The sequence below is a fragment of the Mesoplodon densirostris genome, chromosome 5 (assembly GCF_025265405.1).
Source record: "Mesoplodon densirostris isolate mMesDen1 chromosome 5, mMesDen1 primary haplotype, whole genome shotgun sequence".
Taxonomy (NCBI): domain Eukaryota; kingdom Metazoa; phylum Chordata; class Mammalia; order Artiodactyla; family Ziphiidae; genus Mesoplodon; species Mesoplodon densirostris.
Window position 1 is genome coordinate 56,847,028 of NC_082665.1, and position 20,304 is coordinate 56,867,331.

The following is a 20,304-nucleotide window of genomic DNA, read 5'->3' on the forward strand; positions in this document are numbered from 1 at the left end:
TCATGGCCCATCTAAAAGCAATGATGTTGGTATGTCCAAACCAGGTTTCTTCCTCTTTCCCATTGCAATTAATCTTTTCATAATTTTCTTGTTCCTATAAAGCAAGTCAGAAAAACATTTTGGAAAATGGTTAGAATAAGATAGACCATTACATACCAACCCCTTGAAAATGACCAATAAAATGAGGAATACCCTTCTGGAGTTTGTGAGTAGTTTGTCCCACAACCCAAGGATGGTGGGTAAAAAGATTTTATGCAGTAAGCAAAGGAACAACATTGTCCACTTAATATCAGGGCTCCTATTCTCTAAACTACAATTGGTTCTACTTCCTTTATCTTTATACTTTCCCTTTCCTCCTCACACCTTCTCCCCACATCCCCTCTCTGTTCACACATGCTCTTGGTTTTCCCATTAAAAATTAAAAAGAAGAAACAGAGGAGGGAAGGAAAGAAGGAAGGAAGGGAAGACACAAACAAGCTCCTTTGATATTACTGCCTCAACTAACTACTATCTCCTCTAGCTCAGGTAGTAGAGATCATCAATATGACCTGTTCCTAGTTCTTCACATGCTCTGTTCCAACTATCACCTGACCCTCTCAACATACTCTCAAAAAGGCTGCCAATGGTGTACCAAATTGACGTTCCCAGCAACACTACATTAACCATAATCTTACACTCACTACCATCTATTTCCTTCTGAAACTCTCAACCCATTGCTTTTTTTCTCATTTATCTCCCAACCTCTAACTGCACTTTTTCAGTCTTCATTGCTCACCTGCCATCGATAAGCTGATTCTCTTTTAAGGTTCTTCTGCAGTCCCTTCTAATTCTTACATATTCTTATGTTCAATTTGCATGTTAATGACTCCCAAAGATGTTTCTCTCTAACCCATACTTCTCTGAACACTAGACCCATGTGAAGCATGTCCCATGTATCATTCTTTGCCCTTGAACTGAACTTCTGCCTTTCGTCTAATAAGGTGGCATTCTGTTCTCTATACTCCTGCAACTCTTACATTTGTCCCATTCTACTTCAAATTCTTTGCCAAGGTCATAAATTACATCTTTCCAGAATTATTATAGTAATTTCTTACCCTCCAATCTAGTCTCTGTCATAAGATTTCAATCTACTTTCTTAAAAAACAAAAAAACCTCAGGACTTCCCTGGTGGTCCAGTGGTTAAGAATCTGCCTTCCAATGTAGGGGATGCGGGATCGATCCCTGGTCTGGGAACTAAGGTCCCACATGCCATGGGACAACGAACCCCACATGCTCTAGAGCCCGCGTGCCACAACTACTGAGTCTGCATGCTCTGGGCTCCTGTGCTACAACTACTAAGTCCTCACGCCACAGCTAGAAAGAAGCCCATGAGCCACAACAAAGAGCCCGCACACCGCAATGAAAGATCCCACATGCCACAATGAAGAGCCTGTGTGCTGCAGCTAAGACTTGACATGGCCAAATAAATAAATAAATAAATATTTAAAAAATATGTAACTATAAAAAAATAAAAATAAAAACCTAATTTTCCTTCACACCCATCTTGCATCACCTCCATCCAATTCTATCACCAAAAGCTGAATTTTGTGCTCATGAGTTCCACGTCCATATAAAACCTAAAGCACTGCTTATGTGTATGCACAATGTGTATTTTCTTGAGTGGAGAAGATGTTGTTATCATTATTTTCTCAAAGAAATCTATGTCCCAAAAGTGACTGAGAAACTATGACCCCCAGGATAATATGAGACCTTTAATATAGATATAAAACGTTCAGTAGTCTGCTCCTTCCCTTCCCAGACTTATTTGTCAATATAAGCTTCAATCATATAGGCCTATTTGCAATCTCTAAGCAGGTCATATTCTTCCATGTATTGGTAGGGGCTGTTTTGACTACCAAAATGCCCAAATTTTTACTTTCTAACTGGTAAACTCTTCCTCAGTACATGTAATCCCTTCTGAAGTTTCCCTAAGTCACTTCAATATAGGTACTTTCCAGAGAGTTTCATAGCATCTCTTACTCGTTTTCGTCTCAGCATGCTACATGGGTTTTGTCTTACTAATTTTTGTATCCCCAGCTAAGTATCTGACATATGGTAAGAACCTAATTTTTTCTTTCTTAAAACAGATTTCTCTAAAGTTGAGGCAGTTAAGGTCTTAACTTGTCAGCTACCTTGTTAAGGTTGCTAAGAAGAAGCTACGTTTATCTGGGTTCTAATCCACTGCTAAATTATTTTTGCTTCCTATTTTTGCCTGATCTATATGGCAAATTAAGGAAACAGCATGTTTGCCCTCTGCCTTCTCCTACTAAATTTTTCAGAAACCCATCTAGACATCTATTGTTCTCTGTGTCATATTTAGAAAGATACTTAAGGGTTACCTCTTAGCACATTCAGGACATAACATATTATCTTGTAGGTCTGGGGATGGGAAAGTGCAGGCAGGTAACATGAAGAGAGAGATCATCCTCCTGGGAGTGTTAGGCACCCAGGTCTGACCTGCATGGAACTGCAGGCGAACCCAACCTTCTGTGTCTGCCAAGAGTGGTCTGCCATGGACCACACACCACCGGACACCTAGGCAAGGAAAAAGAAGCAAATATAAACTGCTACGATCAGGTAACAGTACCCCAATCCAATCTCTCAGTGAGTCATTCTTGAATCAACTGAATGAGAAGCATGAAAAATGTAGACCAAAAGACACCGTAATCTAACTTCACAAACTACATAGCACAGAGGACAATAACAATTAACTTTTGGAAACCTTGCTTTGTGTCCGGGATTTTGCTAAATGAATTACATGTATTAATACATTTATTCTTAAGAACACTATTAATATTTACCTTTTATTTACTTTTCTTATTTACAGGTGAAGTAAGTGAAGCTTACAGTGTTAAAATATCATAATTTTCCCAGAACCAAAACAAGGATCTAGGTATTCTGATTCACAGCCAATTTGCCTAACCACTACATTGTACTGCCTCAACTATAGAAAACAGGCAAAAGGATCTTTTTTAAAAGTCTAAGGAACAATCTAATTGGGGAGATGGGATATTTGAGAGACAACAGAGTAGTTAAGTCCTATAGATATCAAGTGTCTGAAATTGAGAGAAAGGAGCAATCACTGTAGGCTTAAATATCTATAAAATCTCCCCAGTCAGACTGTAAAATAAGAGTAGAGATTACCACGCTCTTGGATTGGAAGAATTAATATTATTTAAATGGCCATACTACACAAAGCAATCTACAGATTTAAGGTGATCCCTATCAAATAACCCATGATTTTTCACAGAACTAAAATAATAATCCTACAGTTTATACTGAATCATAAAAGACCCAGAATTGCCAAAGCAATCCTGAGGAAAAAGAACAAAGTAGGAGGCATAACTCTCCCAGACTTCAGATGACACTACAAATCTGCAGTAATCAAAACAGCATGATATTGGCACAAAAACAGACATATGGATCAATGGAACAGAATAGAGAGCCCAGAAATAAACACACACACTATGCTCAATTAATCTTTGACAAAGAAGGCAAGAATATACAATAGAGAAAAGACATCCTCTTCGGCAAATGGTGTTGGAAAAGTTGCACAGCTGCATGTAAATCAATGAAGTTAGAACACATACTCACACCATACACAAAAATAAACTCAAAATGGTTTTAAGACTTAAATATAAGACATGATACCATAAGAGAACATAGGCAAAACATTCTCTGACATAAATTGTAGCAGTGTTTTCTTAGGTCAGTCTCCCAAGGCAAAAGAAATAAAAGCAAAAATAAATAAATGGGACCTAATCAAACTTACAAGCTTTTGTACAGCAAAGAAAACCATAAACAAACAAACAAACAAAAAACTTATGAACTGGGAGAAAAAATTTGCAAATGACAAGACCGCCAAAGGCTTAATTTTCAAAATATACAAACAGTTCATAACAAAAAACAAACAACCCAGTCAAATAATGGGCAGAATACCTAAATAGACATTTCTCCAAATAAGATGTACAGGTGGCCAATGGGCACATGAAAAGATGCTCAATACCACTAATTATTAGAGAAATGCACATCAAAACTACACTGAGGTACCACCTCACACCATACAGAATGGCCATCATTAAAAAGTCTACAGGGCTTCCCTGGTGGCGCAGTGGTTGGGAGTCCGCCTGCCAATGCAGGGGACGCGGGTTCGTGCCCCGATCCAGGAGGATCCTGCACGTCGCGGAGCGGCTGGGCCCGTGGGCCATGGCCGTTGGGCCTGCGTGTCCGGAGCCTGTGCTCCGCAACGGGAGAGGCCACGGCAGTGAAAGGCCCAAGTACTGCAAAAAAAAAAAAAAAAAAAGAATCTGCCTGCCAATGCCGGGGACACTCGTTTGATCCCTGGTCCAGGAAGGTCTCACGTGCCTTGGAGCAACTAAACCTGTGCACCACAACTACTGAAGCCCGTGCACCACAACTACTGAAGCCTGCGCACCTAGAGCCCCTCTGCAGCAGGAGAAGCCACCGCAAGGAGAAGCCTGCACACTGTCACAAAGAGTAGCCCCGGATTGCAGCAACTAGAGAGCGCCTGCCCGCAGCAACGAAGACCCAATGTAGCCAAAAATAAATTAATTAATTAATAATTAAAAAAAGAGGGGGTTTCCCTGGTGGTGCAGTGGTTGGGAATCTGCCTGCCAATGCAGGGGACACGGGTTCGAGCCCTGGTCTGGGAAGATCCCACATGCCGCGGAGCAACTAAGCCCGTGCGCCACAACTACTGAGCCTGAGCATCTGGAGCCTGTGCTCCACAACAGGAGAGGCCGCGACAGTGAGAGGCCCGCGCACCGCAATGAAGAGTGGGCCCCGCTCGCCGCAACTAGAGAAAGCCCTTGCACAGAAACGAAGACCCAACACAGCCATAAATAAATAAATAAATAAATAATAAATTTAAGAAAAAAAAAAAGAGGATCCAGAACACCTCTGGAAATGGGATGGAGAGAGGAAAAGAATTCAAGCCAATAAAGAGAATGACTTTGTGCTGGCCTGAGGTAGGGTCTGATGGAAATGAAACAGAAGTATCAAAGAGTGGAGCAGGAATTGGAGAAAGATGGGGCTAAGTTATTCTCGAGATTTCTCAAGAGGACAGGGGCCCCAAATATTTTAATTATCATTGCCTACTTTTAGGATACCAAGCTGTATTTCATAAGGCTCACATTCTATCAAGTAGAACAGTTGAAATCTTCATTTTATAAATCAGGATACCAGGGTTTATGCTGAGTAACTTGCCAATGTCACATACCTAGGAAGTGGTAAGACAAGGGTTTGAACCATGGTCATTTAAATTAATTCTTCCAATCCAAAAGAAAGGGGAAGACCTCAGGCTGTGGCTGACCACATTACCAGATTATGCTTTCTTCCCACCTTGGATCTGTGCTCAGCGATGAGAAAGTGTCCCCACTCAGCCACCTGGCTCAGAGAGCCATTCAAGCAAAACTTGGCTATCTATCAATCACAAGATAAGCCCTCTATGAACCTAACTTCCCATCTGCAGATATTTTAACTAATGCTTTCCCTTTAACTATCATCAGTATTGGACTAATAAAAGTGTGTCTTCTTTCTCTGGCATGGTAACCATTCTTTAAGGTTGATCTTACCAGAAGCTTGCGGCAGAAAGGACTCAACAGAGGTAGGCAGGGGACGTGAATTTATAGCCTTAGGTTGAACAGCTCTTGCAGCAATTCTTGACCATGCTGCCAACATGGCTGCCTGAGCTGAAGTTATCACTTCAACCACGTTAGTCCTTTCCTCATTCTCACTCATCTTCCTTTTCTGCACACTTGCTCTCTTGGTCACCGTCTTGTGTTTCCCTGGACATGACTGCAATCTGGCCTCCCGTGATGATTCAGGAATATACTGCAAATGGAATTCACGATGAGTATGCAGTGAAGCGTCACCGCCCCAAGGACATTTGGGTTGATTTTATCATTCTTCATACATGTATGAAGATGTACCTGTGTTCATACATGTATGAACATGTACCTGTGTATGTCAGTGTGGGAAGGGTTTAGGAATGTTAGTTCCCTCAGAGCAGTGGTTCTCAACTGGGAGAAATTTTGATTGTCAAAACTGTGTATAGGGGGAGGGAGATCACTAACACATTGTGGGTAGAATCCATGGATATTTAGGCTACTAAACATCCTAAAATGCACAGGACAAGCCCCAGGACAAAAAGAAATTAATTGGCCCGAAATGTCAATTGTCTTGGTTGAGAAACCTTGCCACCATATAGAGATGGTGGAGAGGAGGAAAAATTCACAGTCAGAACTTAAATCATGACACTCCTCACTCACCTGATCTTTTTCAGGATAAGCATGTTTCTGGAGTCTCAGATAAACATCTATTTTCTAAGGAAATTAAGAAGGGAAATAAACATTAAAACCTGCAGACTTCCCTGGTGGCACAGTGGTTAAGAATCTGCCTGCCAGTGCAGGGCACATGGGTTCGATCCCTGGTCCGGGAAGGTCCCACATGCCGTGGAGCAACTAAGCCCCTGCACCACAACTATTGAGCCTGCACTCTAGAGCCCCAGGCCCACAACTACTGAAGCCTGTACACCTAGAGCCCATGCTCCACAACAAGAGAAGCCACTGTAATGAGAAGTTCATGCACCACAATGAAAACCCCAAAAATAATTAATTTAAAATTAATTAATTGATTGATTAAAATTTAATTAAAAAATTAAAAGCTGGCAGAGCTCCCATACTTGTTGCAAGCACCAGAGATTCCTACCAGTGCACTCACCTGACCATCGGTACTCAAATTAAGTTGTTGGCACCATTTCCGCAAAGTGTCCCGACTCACGTTGTTAATTGGAGGCAGTATGGCTGGCAAGGGAGAAATTGGTTTACTATGACTAGATTTTGGGCAAGCTTTGACCTGTGCATCTGTCTGAGGAGGATGAACTGAGAAAAGAAGAGAAACAAAGTAGTAATAATGTAATATTTGTAAATTCTTTAAGATTTTACAAAGTTCTCACTTATTTCTCATAACCCAATTTGTACATATACATATCAACTATTATTCATCTTACAAATAAGGTAATAGATTCAGGAGTTAAAGGACTTGCCCAAGATCACACCACCATTAAAATGGCAGACCTGGGACTCAAATACACATTTTGAAATTCTAAATTCCACTTTTTTTACACTACCTATAGCAACCTGCTTTTTGCAGCCATAAACAACCACCTGGATAGAACATTATATTGGATTGCTCCCCCAAAATGTGTAGATGTTGGACCACAAAATATCTGTCCCTACAGAAATAATTAAAACCACCCCATCCAACAATAGTCCTCCATTCTGTCAACCTGCCTCATTTTTCTCTACAGAGAAAATGTACCTTGTCTCACATCACTTTGCTTAACTTAACTTATCACTGTCTACTTTATCTGGAAGTCCTCATTATTTGCCCCCCAAATAAAATCATTCTGAAAATATTTATTCAATGCCTTCATATGAAGCCCTGATACAAAGGGTCATGATATTAAGAGCCGCTAGATATTTGATCAGTAATTGCTCACCAAGCAAAAGACTAGATGCTTTTCAAGATGATTTAGTCTCCCAAATACCATCTGATCTTATATGTGGAATCTAAAAAGGCTGAACTCAGGAATGGAGAGTAGATTGGTTGTTGACAGGAATTGGGAGTAGGGGAAATGGGAAGATGTGGATCAAAGGGTACAAATTTTCAGTTATGAGTAAGTTCTAGGGATCTAATGTATAGCGTGGTGACTACAGTTAATACTATAATGTATGCTTAAAAATTAAGAAGACAGTAAATCTTAAAATGTTCTCACCACAGTGGGGGAAAAGTTAACAGTGTGAGGTGACGGATGTGTTAATTAACCTTAATTTGGTAATCATTTTGCAATATATATGTACATCAATCATCACCCTGTACACCTTAAAATTACACCATGTTTTATGTGTCAGTTATATCTCAAAAAAGCTCGAAATAAAAGAAAAAGAAAAAAGCTCGGAATGATTTGGTTTTCATAAGAAGTATGTAAAAATGGAAAGACGATTGAGCTTCATGGGTTGGGAATTTGAGCTCACATCTAGCTGCCCCATGAGGTCATGCTCTGTCCAAAGCACTCCACATGCCTAGTTTTTGTGTCTTTTTAAAAGTAAGACAGTAATGGTGCTTAGCAAATGAGCAGTATGAGAGTTTGAGAAATCTCCTACCACAGATAATCAAGGTGAGATTTAAGCTGGGTGTTGCATAGTTAAAGGACAGGGGAAGAAGAATCTTACTTTTCCTGGGCTTCCAGAGCTGGAGGAGCAGCAAACTGAGCTCACCCTGTTGTTCTCATACCTTGATCATCTGGACTCAGTGACTCCACTTTGACTTCTGAAGTTGAAGAAACACTTGGTTCGGTTTGATGGTCTTCAACAATTTCCTCATTAACTGGAAGCAATGTAAGAACCATATTTTCTTCACCTAAGGCCTCTTCAAAGAAATTCTGGAAAAGCAAGGCCCAATCACTGATTCTCATTTAATGCTGTACAACTAAAATATTTATTTTCATGGCACAACTAATGAATAAAAGAAGCCAATAGCTGGATGGAAAGACTGAGATTCCCTGAATTTGATATTGATTCATAGGCCCTTTATTAGATGAGAAAAACAATGAAGAAATGGGCAAAAGCAGATTTACATGTGGATGATAAGAGGAAATTAAAGCATAGATCTTGAGTTTGGGGAAACCATTTTCTTCATGGCCTTCCTCTCCATCAGTTAGAACACCAAATGCTTTCATCTCCTAAATCTGTGTAGAAGGTGTTTCTGCCTTTTCATCTTCTGTTGTGTGATTCACGTTATCATCACTGGCAGAATCAGTAATCTCCTGTGATCCCAATCCATTCTGGCTCCTTTCTGCAGACTGCTCTCCTGCTTGTTTAAAATACTTCAGTTAAAAGACAAAACTCCCTGGTGTAGCCTATAAATTGTTGAACAGCCAGGCCCCTGCCTGCCTTTCCAGCTTAAGAGCCCTGAGGTTTCTGAGCTTCAGCCATACCAACGTTGTTTCAGCCCCACGACCTGAGGGGAGCAAATGTATCTGTCTTACTCTCCACTGCTATCGCAGGGCTTACACAGTGCCCAGCACAGAGTGGACACTCAGTGTTCTTTTAACAATTTCATGAATGAAAGATAAAGTGGATAGGTAGGAAGGAACTGATATTTACTGGTTTTGTACAGTCCACATGCACTATGCTAGGACCTTTTTGTATTTCTCATTTAAACCTATAACATACTTGTAGTAATTTATTAGTTTTCATATTTTAGAAATTAGGCAACTGAGGCTTAGAAATTAAATGACAATAACATAGAGTCACATATGCTTAAGTTTCTAGTTTTCCTCTCCAATCCAAGGGTGAATAAACTCCATTCCAGCTCAATTGTAATATTCTCTTCTCTGAACAGCTAAGTGAATCCAATGCGGCCAGGCCCGTCCCCATCCGCCCGCCTGCCCGCCTGCCCCTCCGCACCCAGTTTAAATCTCTTCAAAGACTTCCCCTTGCTCTGCACTTCAGCTAGCAAAAGGGATTTTGCATTTGTACACCACTTTTTCAAAGCATTCCAGGAAACATTTCACTGGTCAGCTTAAAAAAAAAAAAAAAGGACATTATTGGGAGAGTATCACTCCACTCAAGAGGTAAGCAGCTATATGACTTGCTCATAATCATATACTTCATATTGGCCAATTTAGTTCTCTAGCCCGGTGCAGTGGCCCCTGCAAATACCTATGAAACCTACTCAACTTATGTTCTCCTCTAGTCCAGGACTACCCAAGCCTAGTCAGGAAACCCTTTGGTACCAAGGCCATTGGGAGTAGGTTTGCTTCTTACTCCTGGGGGAAAGAAACCTACTAGTCACGTCACTTTCTGACCTTATCCACATTACCCTTTTCACTTTCTTTTATGGCAGCTCTCCATTTCTTTACCGTTTTATCTTGCCCAGCTACAACATGTCTTTCTACAAAATAAATATCTTACTTTGAACTAGGAACAGAAATATTTAGTTTCTCCTTTTTTACTTTCACCCAAGTTGTATACCGCAATCACATGAGAGAAAAGTAATAATTCGCTTGCAAAAGAGGGAGATTCTCAGATAGAGATTTCTTACATCCAGAAAGAGGGAAATATAAGTAAGCTCTAGAAAGGCTTTAAAAAGTGAATCTGTGGGAAAATAAATGAAATTCAAACCAAACTTACCTTCTCATAATTCGGGTGTGCCATTCCAAGAAACTCTCAGAGAAAGGCAGAGCCGGCAATGTTAAGGACATCTGCAATTTAATCCTCTTAACCTGAGGTTTCTAGTCCAATTTCTCCTTTTATAAGCAAATGTCTCCTACTTCCTGTTTTCCAGAAGAGCTGTTTTCCTTCCTCCTCTTTTTCCCCCTCCCTTGTTATCTGACAGTGTGATAATTTCATCAGTTTTATACCCAGGCTTTTCTATTAGGTGAGAGTTAAGTTATTGGGTAATTAATATCACTCCTGATTTTTTAAAACATTTTTGGTTTTTATTCCTTTAAGGTGAGACTTAGGTGAAACTTGAAAATGACAAACACTTGTTGACAAGTTACAAACAAATAAACAATCTTTGTAAACAATATTGGTGATAGATTGAATGATGCTTTGTGGAGGGAATAGAAGTTCAAAGGTATTTTATAACTGCTTTATGCCCATGGGTGTGTCACTCACTGGGAGATTGGATTTAGATTGTAGGGACTGGATAACATGATCTCTCCTGGATCTAGCTCTAAACACAGAGTTTATGCCTGCAATAATGGCGGGCTGAGTAGAAGGGAAAGGTTTGGCTATTCAGAATAAGAACAGCAGAAGCCAAAACGCTGAGGCAAGTGATGTACTAATGAATGCAGGAGAAGGAGCTGCAAAAAGTTGGGAATTGCTGGAGGATAATGTTGGGGGCAGGATGTGATGAGACATGAGGCTGGAAAAGTCACAGATGTTTTCATAGGTCACTCTAAGGAGCCAGAGTTTCTACAGGAAAATATTCACAAACAGTATGGCAACTCTGACATTTGTTAGTCTCACAAAGGGCTTTCTCTTCCCCTAGGTAAATGGTCTGGTCCATCAGTCTCAGGACCCAGGGAGCCGGGGTCAGTTTAACTTAAATATTATATTATATTCAAAGTGCAAGGGCTCTGCCTCAGTTTGCTGAAGAGCTGGTTGGAAAATTAAACTATGAGACTCCACCCCAGACCTTCAGAATCAGATCCTTAAGGGCAGGACCCAGAAATCTGTGCTTCAACCAGCCCTCAGGGTTGTTCTTATGCACTAAAAGTCTGTACACATTGGCTAGATCAGGGTGTGACCAAATGGTTTTGGATTAGGCAGATAATGCTTGGAATCCTGGCTCCTCCCTTCCAAGATGGAAACTGAATTGGCCTATAGAGATTCAGCCAAGAAAACACTCCATCTCCCCACTTGGGTGTGGCCCCAATTTACAGGTTTTTTCTGGATGATTTAGAAGGGAGTTGACCTGGTAACCTGAACAGATTGATTCCTGTGCCTTAGGTTAGGATGGGACTTCAAGTGGGAAGACTATTCATTACCATATTTCTTTTCTTAGCGTTTATTACAATATAATTATCTTATTTATTTTCTTGGGTTTTCCCCTCTGCTTTTTGAAAATATTATATTATGGGAAAGTTCAAACATATAAAAGCAGACAGTTCACAGTGTCTACCTATATCAAATCATCACAATGTACACCTTAAACATCTTAGAATTTTATTTGTCAATTATACCTCAATAAAGCTGAAAAAAAAGAAAAAAAATAATAAAAGAAGACAGTAATATCACCAGCCCTCATGGATCCATCATCCAGCTTTGAACAACTATTGACTCCCAGCCAATCTGTTTTCATCTAAACCACCACCTATTCCCCCTCTCTTGGGTTATGTTAAAAGAAATACCAGACTTCATAGCTTTCATTCATAAATTCGGGGAAAAAAACGACTTTTTCTAACTATAGTTACAATATCTTTCTCATATCTAAAAATAATTTAAAATAATTTTTTAATATTATCACACTATTCAGTCTGTTTAAACATCCAGCAGTATTTAAATATGCAGTTATCTCATACTCACATTTTCTTGTTTTAACAATCTGTTGGAATCAGGATCCAGATAAGGGCTACACACTGTGATTACATATGTGCCTTAATATAAAATAGATAAGGACCTACCGTATAGCACAGGGCACACTTCTCAAAACTCTAAAATGACCTATATGGGAAAAGAATCTAAAAAACAGTGGATATAGGGATTCCCTGGCAGTCCTGTGGTTAGGACTCTGCACTTCCACTGCAGGGGACACAAGTTCAATTCCTGGTAGTGGAACTAAGATCCTGAAAGCTGCGCAGCATGGCCAAAAAAAACAAACAAAAAAGAGTGGATATATATATGTATAACTAATTCACTTTGCTGTACAACAGAAACTAACACAACTTTTTAAATCAACTATACTCCAATAAAATATTTTTTAAAAAAGGATATGTGCCTTAAATTTTCTTTTCTTTTCTTTTTTTTTTTTTTTGGTCATGCTGCACGTGGGATATTAGTTCCCTGACCAGACCAGGGATCCAAACCTGGGCCCTAGTCAGGGAGAGCACGGAGTCCTAATCACTGGACCGCCAGGGAATTCCCACCTTAAATTTTCTTTAATCTGTAAATTCCCCCTCCATCTTTTATTTTCCTCACAAGTTTTGTTTTTGTTCTTATTATTGCTTAAAGAATTGTGTGAATTTCCTGTAGTTTTATATCTAGGTTTTACTAATTTCATTTGTACTTCCACTTTAAGCTAGTCTTCTATCCTCTGCATCTATTGTAAATTGGCTTGATCAGATTCAGTAGGAACTTCTTTTTTCTTTTCTTTTTTTTTTAAAGAACACTCTTTCCCTTTCTCTTCACTCATTTGACTCCGCATTCTTTAAACTTATTTTTAATTCAAGTATATCTGACATATAACATTGTGTAAATTTAAGGTGTACATGTTAATTTGATACATCTGTGTATTGTAATACTGTTGCCATTGTAGCTATAATTAGCATTCTATCCTGTTCTTTAAGTGTAAATGCCAATTTCTTGTAGTGACCCTAAAAGAGTTTACTCCTGTTATTCTCTTACTCCTTTTCTTCATAGAATTTCTTTAAATCTGTATATATTTGAAATTTTGATTGTTTAACTTCATCTCCCCAGTTAGACAGCAGGCTCCAGAGAGCAATGGTCTAACCTAGAGCATTGCACTGTATCTGGTTCAGAACAGAGGCTCAATCAATGCTGGTTATTCATCCTGCATCAGCCTCTATTCCCTGCCCCCCACACCATGCCACCAACTCCCTTTTGAGTAGATGGTCCTCTCTGTGCTGCTGCTCTAATGGATATGCTGCAAATGCTGATAACAGACTGACCTGACTCTCTCCTGTCAGACTGTGACATTGTGAAGTTCTCAGACTCACCTTTATTCTCCCCATGCTCAGCTCAGTGCCTGGTTTAGAGAAGGCTCTTAATTAGGCACAACAAAGGACTCAAATCATATGATGCCAATTTCAGTTTAGGGCTCAGTATATACCTCAAAGCTGAAAAGCAGCCACTAAATGGATGTTAAGCTATAAAAAATAACCTAGACTCTAGGGTAGAGATTTTAAAAAGAAAAAAAAATTGTTTATGGATACTTGGATTCTAATATTTATTCCAATAATAGAGAATAGTTCTGAAATAAAAATGCATTACTTATTTCAAATATATTTTATTTACCATATTGTAAGTTAAATATTTAAATACATTGTATTTTTTTGTTTAGATAAATGTTTTTCAAAAGTTTTTCTTTTTTTTTTTTTTTAAATCAAAGGAACATGTTCTGTGATAGTAAATGTTTATGGAGCACCAATATGTAACAGATAAAAGTGGAGCAACTCTGGTTGAAAAATAAAACACCATAAGACACCCCCACAGAATCCTCAGGTGCTGAGAAACAGTTTGGAAACTATGGTTCGGTATCATTCTCATGTGGAAGGGACAGCTACTGAGTTCAGTTTTCTGAGGAGGAAGATAAAAGATGCACTCTGAAAGATGTTCCCAACTTTGCTACGTCCTTCATTTCAAGAAATTCCCACTTCCAAGGACTACTGAAAGTTCATTTCTACTTTAGAGCAGTAGTTACAGATCTTTGTCTTCTGATTGAGAATAAATAAACGTTTTTTTTTTCTGAAAAAAATATCTCTTCTCTATCATGAAGGAACAGTCACAATTAGGAGAATCTTAAGTTCAGAATCCAGACAAGTAAGGTCTATCCTCTGTTCTGTATGACTCAGAAGATGTGGTTAGGACAGAGCATGGCAGTCAGGGGAGATGAGGTGGGAAGGACGATTTTTGATGAATGGACAGGGAGTTGATTTGGCTGTAGATTCTCCAATAATAGCTGCAAATTTAGTTCCCCCCAGCAAGTGACCTTGACCAGTCAAACCGAGTCTTTTCTCATCCTCCTCTTTCCATATTGAATGCATATTGCATTTTCATCAAGATCTGTTTCCTATGAGACAGATAAAATGTATGTGAAACATGCTGGAGTTGGAAAGCTTAATTCATGTTGTCCTCGTGAAGTGGCTGAAGACTGGTGCCAAGGACTTTTGGACCCCAAGCAATTGCCACTATATAAGGATTGTGGGTGAGAAAGGATGGGGACTCAGGCCAAGAAAAGTAAACTGAGGTTACTCCCTCCTACGTGCCTATCATTTGTTCCTTCCTGAGTTTTCCACCTCTCGCTCTTCACAAGTCTTACCCTACTAGCACACAAACATTTTTAACCTCATCCTACTTAAAACACACAGCTCTTTTGACACTATCATTTTATTTAACTACTATTCTCTCTTCCTTCTTTCACAGTTCAACTTTTTGAACATAACTTTTTATCCTGTCTAGTTCCTTTCCATTCCGGTCTAATGGTTTTTCTGTCTCCTTTTCCCCACCTAACTCCTAAAACACTCATGTCCCATGAGGTTGCATTTCTCTACTCGTGATCATGCTTCATGCTTTTCTAGAGCAGCTTCATCCATTTTTCCAATTTCAACCTCCACCTACATGCTGACGACTCCCATATATATATTTCTAGCCCAATCTTTTTGCCTGCCTTACTGACCCAAGTTTTGGCATATCGGGCTATGCACTTCAAACATAGTAAGAAGTAAACTCAGTGACATCCTTACCAACTTTCACCTCCTTTGGTATTTCTTCTTGAGTTGTGTTATCATCCACCCAGTCATCTAAAGGCAGAAACGTAACAACTACTTAAAACACCCCTTCTCCTTAAACTCCAATAGGTCAAAGTCCTGTGGAGTCAAACATGTACACATCTTGCTTGATTTTGCCTCTCCTATAATTCTACTGCCATTGCCTTATTTCTTGTCTAAAGCATCTCTAATCCGTTATTGAAATCTCTCACTGACCACATTACCTCCCAGCCCACCTATGCTGTTTTTTTTAATTGAAGTATAGTTGATTTACAATGTTGTGTTAGTTTCAGGTGTACAGCAAAATGATTCAGTTTTACACACACACACACACACACATTCTTTTTCAGATTCAACCCATTCTGTGTGTTTGTTTTGTTTTTTTTTTGTCTGCATCAGGTCTTAGTTGCAGCCCGCGGGCTCTTCCTTGCAGCGGCGTGAGGGCTCCAGAGTGCGCAGGCTTAGTTGCCCCGTGACATGTGGGATCTTAGTTTCTCAACTGGGGATCTAACGTGTCCCCTGTATTAGAGGGCAGATCAGGGAAATCCCCAACCCATTATTTTTTCTTATTTATTTATTTATTTTAAATTTTATTTATTTATTTATTTTGGCTGTGTTGGGTCTTTGTTGCTGCACGTGGGCTTTCTCTAGTTGCAGAGAGCGGGGGCTACTCTTTGTTGCAGTGCACGGGCTTCTCATTGCAGTGGCTTTTCTTGTTGTGGAGCACAGGTTTTAGGCGAGGGGGCTTCAGTAGTTGTGGCGCATGGGCTTAGTTGCTTTGCAGCATGTGGGATCTTCTTGGACCAGGGATTGAACCCGTGTCCCCTGCATTGGTAGGTGGATTCTTAACCACTGCACCACGAAGGAAGTCTCCCAACCCATTCTTGATGATGCTTGATGTATGTTACCTCAAGTTGAGTTTCATAACTAGGGAATTTAGTGTCTGTGCTGTGCACACCAGGGTGAGATAGGAAGCAGTTTTATTTATTTATTTTTAATGAAATTACTCTGTTTATTTATTTATTTATTGGCCGCACTGCGTGGCATGCAGGATCTTATTTCTCCGACCAGGGATCGAACCTGCCCCCCTTGCAGTGGAAGTGCAGAGTCTTAACCACTGGATCACCAGGGAAGTCACAGGAAGCAGTTTTAGAGGTTTAGAATTGGCGTCCCCACTGTGATAGCTCTTATCCCACAGGCCAAGGACCCAATGTGGTGGTTACATCATCTGTGAAGTATATCAGTTCCAATTATTCATTCAGAGACTGAGAAAATGATCTCTGGGTGTCTTCATAAAAACAGTGGGCCTTCTGGAGCTAGACTTTAGCCAGGACTCAGCTATTACGGGGCTCCTTTAAGCCCCCAACCTAACAAAGAGGGGGTCATGATGATAATTTGGGTATCAAAGTCAATTCAGATCCTGTGTCCAATAGTCTTTAAAATGTCTCATTTCTCTTTTCCAGTGTACAGTCACATTGTTAAATGCCTATATATCCCTTTGGAGAAAGACAGGGGGAATAATAATAAGAAATACGTGTTATGGTGGTTACAGGGTCCTTCTTCACAGGAAGCTGGCCATCTCAGCTCTTAGTGGGTTCTGGATCTGAAAATCAGCTCAGGTCTGGGAGCTAAGCAAGAGATGGTGAGTTTTTACTAGAATGACTGCCCTCAGCCTCCTGCTCCTCTATCCTTGACTTTGACTGTAGCTGTTAAGAAGCATCCTTTTTCATAATAGATACATTTATTAAATCATTATGTTGTACACCTCAAACTTGTACAATGTTATATGTCAATTATATCTCAATAAAACTGGAAAAATTTTAAATACAAGTAATTGTTTACTTCCACATTTAAAAAAAAAGAAGCATCCTTGTTGGCTTCCCATCTACTTTGCCCCTAGCTGTCATGAGCTACTAACCATCTCCACAGCCTCCTATGTATCAAGCCCCCTTGGCTGCCCTCCAACCCTCCTGGTAATTGCAGCCTCCTGGTTTCTGCTGGTTAAGAGCCACCATATGACTCATTTACTTCAGGGACCATAATCCCCAGAATGACATTAACAACCCCAACTCTGTGACTGCCTCACCTACCATCAGCCTTGTCTCAGCAATACTGGTGCTCCCTTCTCCAGCATGTTCCTGTGGCCTTGGTGAATGCTAGGCCCTCCTGAGGAACATTCTCTGGTAGGTGTCTGGCCTCATATAACTTGTCCATCCCTGCAGATTCACTTTCCTCCGCTTCTTTATTCCCTCCTCTACCCTCTGCCAGGGCAGCTTGGGCATTTATACTTTGCTCAGTGTTGGCTGTCACTTGCCCTGGGCCTCTAAGAATCATCTTAGCAGTGAATTGGTCCCACCTCCTGGGATCCTTGCTAGGATATTGAATCCCGTTCAAAGAGAAAATATCCCTCCAAGACAATAAATTCTTTCTTATCTAATGTTGTATTCCAGTCCTTTTGGTCAGTTGCTTTTAAAACCTAACACAAGAATTGCTTCCCTAGCTCCTGCCAGAACATGCTGGCTAATGTCTCCGGATCCTTTGGTGGATATTGTCTGTCCTCCCTTGCCAGGCCCATCACTTCCTCAGCTGGGTTATGCTGGAATATAATTCTCAGTTATTGGCCTAGTAGCTGGGAGAGGAGTTTGGAGGAACTTTTGAGGGGAGTACCTGTCACTGTTACCTTTCGGGGGAGGGGCCTGTGCAGCATCCTCCAGCGTACAGGTAGTGTTAGTTCTTACTAGGGAACCACGGACCAGCTCTGTAAAGTCTGAGAATTCACAGGGCTCTACAGAGCCGACACTCTCAGGGGCACCCACTCCCATACCCCCACCGGATGTTTCAGGGTCCAAGATTTTCCCAATCAGGTTGCTGACTTTAGCATAGTAGACCTGCCTTGGCTAAAATTTTAAGTCTCTGTAGCTCTGAGACTTTATCTATTAGAGCTTCTATTTGCTGTGTCCATTTATCTAACAGCAGGAGATGTGGGTCTCTGTAAATTACTAGGGGCTGTTTGGCTCTCACATCTCAAACTTCATCTTCCAATGCTTGTTAATGGACTTCAGTTTCTCATTATCCCACTGATGGACATTAATATGACTTACAAGTAACCAGCCAACTCCACTAACTTTGTAGTTGCTTTTACAACTATATTTTCCAAATGCCTGAATTACTGCATTTGTGAGGGCATTCCCTTTTACAAGGACATTTTCCCAGATCACCTCCAGTAAAATCTTCAGCAGTTGGACCACCATTGTGGGCCAGGGATTATCCATCCCCCATATAGCACTCAGAATGTTCTCCTTTTGTGTTCACCAGCAGGTCAGTGAGCCAGTTCCAGAATCTCATCTTATTACCTGTTTTTTCCTGACTGCTCCTGGCACAATAGGTATTTGTTCATATGTTCCAAGAAGCAGATGGCAAGAAGGGACTAGGTATGCAAGAGATTCGGTATAGAAAATAACTGCGAATGAAAGTAAGAAGGGAGCTGGAAGGCTGGGAGAGTTGTCAGACCATGATGTAGGTCTGACCTCTCTGAAGGAGAAGGAAGGGAGTATGGGTAGGAAGAGTCTTGAACTGCAGTGCAGTTCTAAGAAAGTTTCAGCAAGGCTGATGAAGAGTCCTTGAGTCTAAGCCATAAGAATGCCCCTGCTTTAGAATCCCTGCTACACTTAGTGGCTGGGAGGAGCAGATGGGAGTTATAGCATAGGTGTGAACTTCACAGCAGTGGTGTTAAAGAGGGGGCCAGTGACCTGCAGTACAGAGTTGAAAGGCACATTTGCATGATCACCACACCATAATGCTATACTCCCTTTGCTTGAATGCCTTGAAGAAAGGGAAGAGAAATAGAGTATACTTAAGTTGGGGCATTCCTCTTCTGAGCACATCAACATTTTATTCTTCCCTCTGAAATTATAATTACACTCAATGATGGGAAAAGAGCAGGGGCCAAATCACTTGGCTTAGAAATCAATTCAGGAAAAAAGTTGACATCTGCCCGTAGTAAGTGAGCTGCCGCAAATGGAGAGAAGCTTTATGGAAAAATATTTCCCAACCTATAGACTGTTAAATAGTAAGTGGCTTGTTCCATCACTTTATTTCCATTTGAAGCTATTTTAAATTGAGCTTCTTACCTCTTCCTGACCAGCACTATTATCAGTCTTACCAGAGACTTTCTGGGTCCAGGACTCAGAAGTGGCAGTAAAAATAGGTAGGGCAACTACAATAGGGTTGTCTGATCTTGAACCTTTTCTTGAATGTAATAGTTGTACAGTCCCTTTGTCTGAGTTATTTATCACAAATCTTTTAGCCATGTCGAGGGTAGTGACCACTGCAATCTTCTTCCCTCTTTTAGGTCTGCGCTGAGGCTTTGCTGGAGTAGCTAATATCAGGTCTCTCTCTCTCTTGCTCTCTCTCTTTTTTTTGGGGGGGGGAGGGGTTGTTTTAGTTGAGTTATATATATATCTTTTTTTTCTTTTTTTTTCTTCCAGTTGTATCTGGATAATATCTGGTCTCCTCTCAAATGTGACAATTTCTGGACCATTTCTGCTGAGGTGAGCATATTCTGCAAACAGGTCTCATGATCAGTGTTCAAAAGTAAGGTATTACTACCATTTTTTAAAAGATGAACATTATTTATCTTAATAGTTCAAAATAGAGTATGGAGAGAGTAATGTATGGTAGTAGACACTAAGAATAATAGCCTCCCCTTCTCCATCTGTCTGCTTTCTCTGGCCTTGCTTTATACCAAAATTAGGCAAAATGATTCAACGTAGGAATTATGATTTTGTAGCATTAATATCTTCCCAACAAGTGACTTTTAAAAAAATGCACGTTTATACAATCTCTCATAAATTGTTTTTTTCTGGAGAGAATAAGAGGGAAATAAAAGTTAATAAAATGATTCACATTCCTGTCTTTGTTCTGAGCAGCACAAATTCCCAGTTTACTAACCTTGCTATCACTACTCAAATTATGTTGTTGGCACCAATTACCCAAAGTGTTCAAGA

General features: G+C 40.2%; 1 protein-coding gene across 1 annotated transcript; it reads right to left on the reverse strand.

The window, feature by feature from the left end:
• DPPA2 (developmental pluripotency associated 2) lies at positions 1-10,280 on the reverse strand. Its single transcript, XM_060100259.1, has 7 exons — positions 10,257-10,280; positions 8,356-8,503; positions 6,781-6,941; positions 6,330-6,383; positions 5,634-5,892; positions 2,379-2,574; positions 1-94 (listed from the first exon to the last, which is right to left on the reverse strand). Exons 1-7 carry the CDS (start codon positions 10,278-10,280, stop codon positions 1-3), a joined length of 936 nt encoding a protein of 311 aa, XP_059956242.1.
• Between the last annotated feature and the right edge of the window lie 10,024 nt (positions 10,281-20,304).